The 2,391-nt window shown below is 38.3% G+C and overlaps 1 protein-coding gene across 1 annotated transcript; it reads right to left on the bottom strand.

Moving 5' to 3' along the window:
• On the bottom strand, positions 523–1,980 carry LOC107620091 (ATP-dependent DNA helicase PIF1-like). The gene has a single exon (XM_016322310.1). It carries the CDS (start codon positions 1,978–1,980, stop codon positions 523–525), a length of 1,458 nt encoding a protein of 485 aa, XP_016177796.1.

The following is a 2,391-nucleotide window of genomic DNA, read 5'->3' as shown; positions in this document are numbered from 1 at the left end:
AAAAGGGAGCTTGCGTGAAGGAATCGTGACAAAAGACAGCTGACGGCGAAAGCAGAGAGGAGCACATGCACCCTTCCTGAGGAGAAGCCACGCTGGAGAAGAACATCCAGCTTGGATGTCTACAGGCCTGAAACGCGGATAGCTCTCCACATCGGAGATGAAACCACGCGTATGCTAATATATACTAATATATTATATATTTATAAATCGTATGAATACTCTTCTTTCATAACATCCTTTGATTTTCATTTAATAGAATCTAACGGTTCATAAAAAATGGTGCATCTAATGCACACAAAATGGTTGAGACAATTTTAGACATACCCCAAAGAAACTGTCCCTCTCTAAAGAAAACATAGACCAAAACAAAACTATAAATTATACAGATAAGATTGGAAGGTATAAGAAAAAACTACATTATATCTTATCAAAAACTTCCGTAAATACAACGTTTTCAGTCCTAATAGGATCAACTAATCCATCATCACAAAGTAAAATCTTAAGACCATTTCTATTCCTAACTCAGGAAAGAGCTACATAAAGTTGACCGTGACAAAACACAGGACGACGCAAGAATAAATCGACTGTTGATAATGTCTGACCCTGGCTTTTGTTTATTGTCATCGCAAACGACAGAGAAACCGGGAACTGACGACGTTGGAATTTAAACGGTATAACCGTATCACTGGGAATCATATTCATTCTGGTGATAAAAACCTTATCCCCAACATTGCTACTAGAAACAATATCCGCACCAATCACATTTCTCCCTAGATCTCGCACAACAAGTCGGGTCCCATTACACAAACCCCCAGCTGGATCAATATTCCTCAACAAAATAATAGGCACGCCTATTTTCAACTTCAACGAATGATTAGGTAGACCAGAACACCTAATATGATTCAAGAATTCAACATTTATCCAATCAACATCAACATCAGAATAGACATCACTACCACATATCGAATCAGCACTGAGATAATTTTTCTCCTCACCGGGCAACAAGTCAACTATATAATTGTTTATCTCTTCAACATTGTCGACAGTCGGAGCCAGAATTGCCCTATCCTGGAAAAAATGTGGATCACGAAAATTCTGAACAAAATTCGGATAGATTGTATTTACAATATCTTCCACTGGATTTTCCAAGACAGGAATGATTAGATTAGAAGGAATATCAACAAAAAGTTTATCATTGACCACTGTTCCACATCGACCTTCACCGATTTGAAGTATCCAATTTAAAAATGACCTTAACTCCTGAGGAGTTGATTGTTCCAATCCCATTGTTAACCTCATATTTTTCGTTAGACGCAAAACTTCGCAATATTTCCAGAGGACAGAAGAATTTATCGAAGCCATGACAATCTTAGCACGAGAACCTTTCGGAATAACTGGCAAGACCTGCCTGAAATCACCACCGAGAATGACCACCTTCCCACCAAAAGGTAAATCTTTATTCCTATCAGAGACCGAAACCATTATATCACGTAACGTCCTATCGAGCGCTTCAAATGCTAATTTGTTAGTCATCGGTGCCTCATCCCAAATAATCAAATCGGCCAATCGGACTACCTCAGCTTTTGCACTATCCTTCTTAATCCGAAAAACAGTATCTTCAGTCAGATCAACAGGAATATAGAACATAGAATGCGCCGTCTTACCACCAGGTAACAACAGAGAAGCAATACCACTAGAAGCAACGTTTATAACAATCTTTTTCTCAGATCGCAATCTATTCGACAAAACCCTGTATAAAAAAGTTTTTCCAGTGCCACCAAACCCGTACACAAAAAAGAATCCGTGCCTCTTATTCGAAACACAATCAATAATTTTATCGTAGACCACCCTCTGTTCTTCATTTAACTTTAAGACATTTGCATCATGCTCACGAGTCAAATAAACAGTATCATACTGCAACTCACGCAACAGCATCAAGTTGCTAAATTGAGAGACTAAAGAGTTATTAGGAACTGGCATGCCAGCATAATTTCTCAATGATTTTCCATTACTCTACAATAGTTTCTCAATCTCCAACAAACAAAATATTTGCAACTCATATTGACTCATCGTTAGATCTACGTTTAACGATAATTAATAAATATTAGCACGATAATATCATTTCTGCACTGTCTGTGTCCGTGTGCGCCTACTTGTCATATAATAAATTCATCATGAACAAAATTCTTACTGGGATATTGCAGCTCATGCCTTCTGCGATAAAGAATATCATCAGACAAATAAGCCCAAGTTTGTTCCCAAACTGACAGAGGCCTTCGCATGGAACCAGATAGCAACAACATCACAAAAAGCCCCTTTAGCTGTGCAGCGGACGCTACCTCGGCGACTTCCTTAATAGCAGAAACATACTCCTTATCATCTATCAAGAAT

Source organism: Arachis ipaensis, chromosome B10 (genome assembly GCF_000816755.2).
Source record: "Arachis ipaensis cultivar K30076 chromosome B10, Araip1.1, whole genome shotgun sequence".
Lineage (NCBI taxonomy): Eukaryota > Viridiplantae > Streptophyta > Magnoliopsida > Fabales > Fabaceae > Arachis > Arachis ipaensis.
This window is presented reverse-complemented; position numbering and strand designations above follow the sequence as displayed.

Excerpts from the sequence above, each read along its gene's own strand:
- LOC107620091 (XM_016322310.1), bottom strand. The coding sequence starts at position 1,980 with ATGCCAGTTCCTAATAACTCTTTAGTCTCTCAATTTAGCAACTTGATG.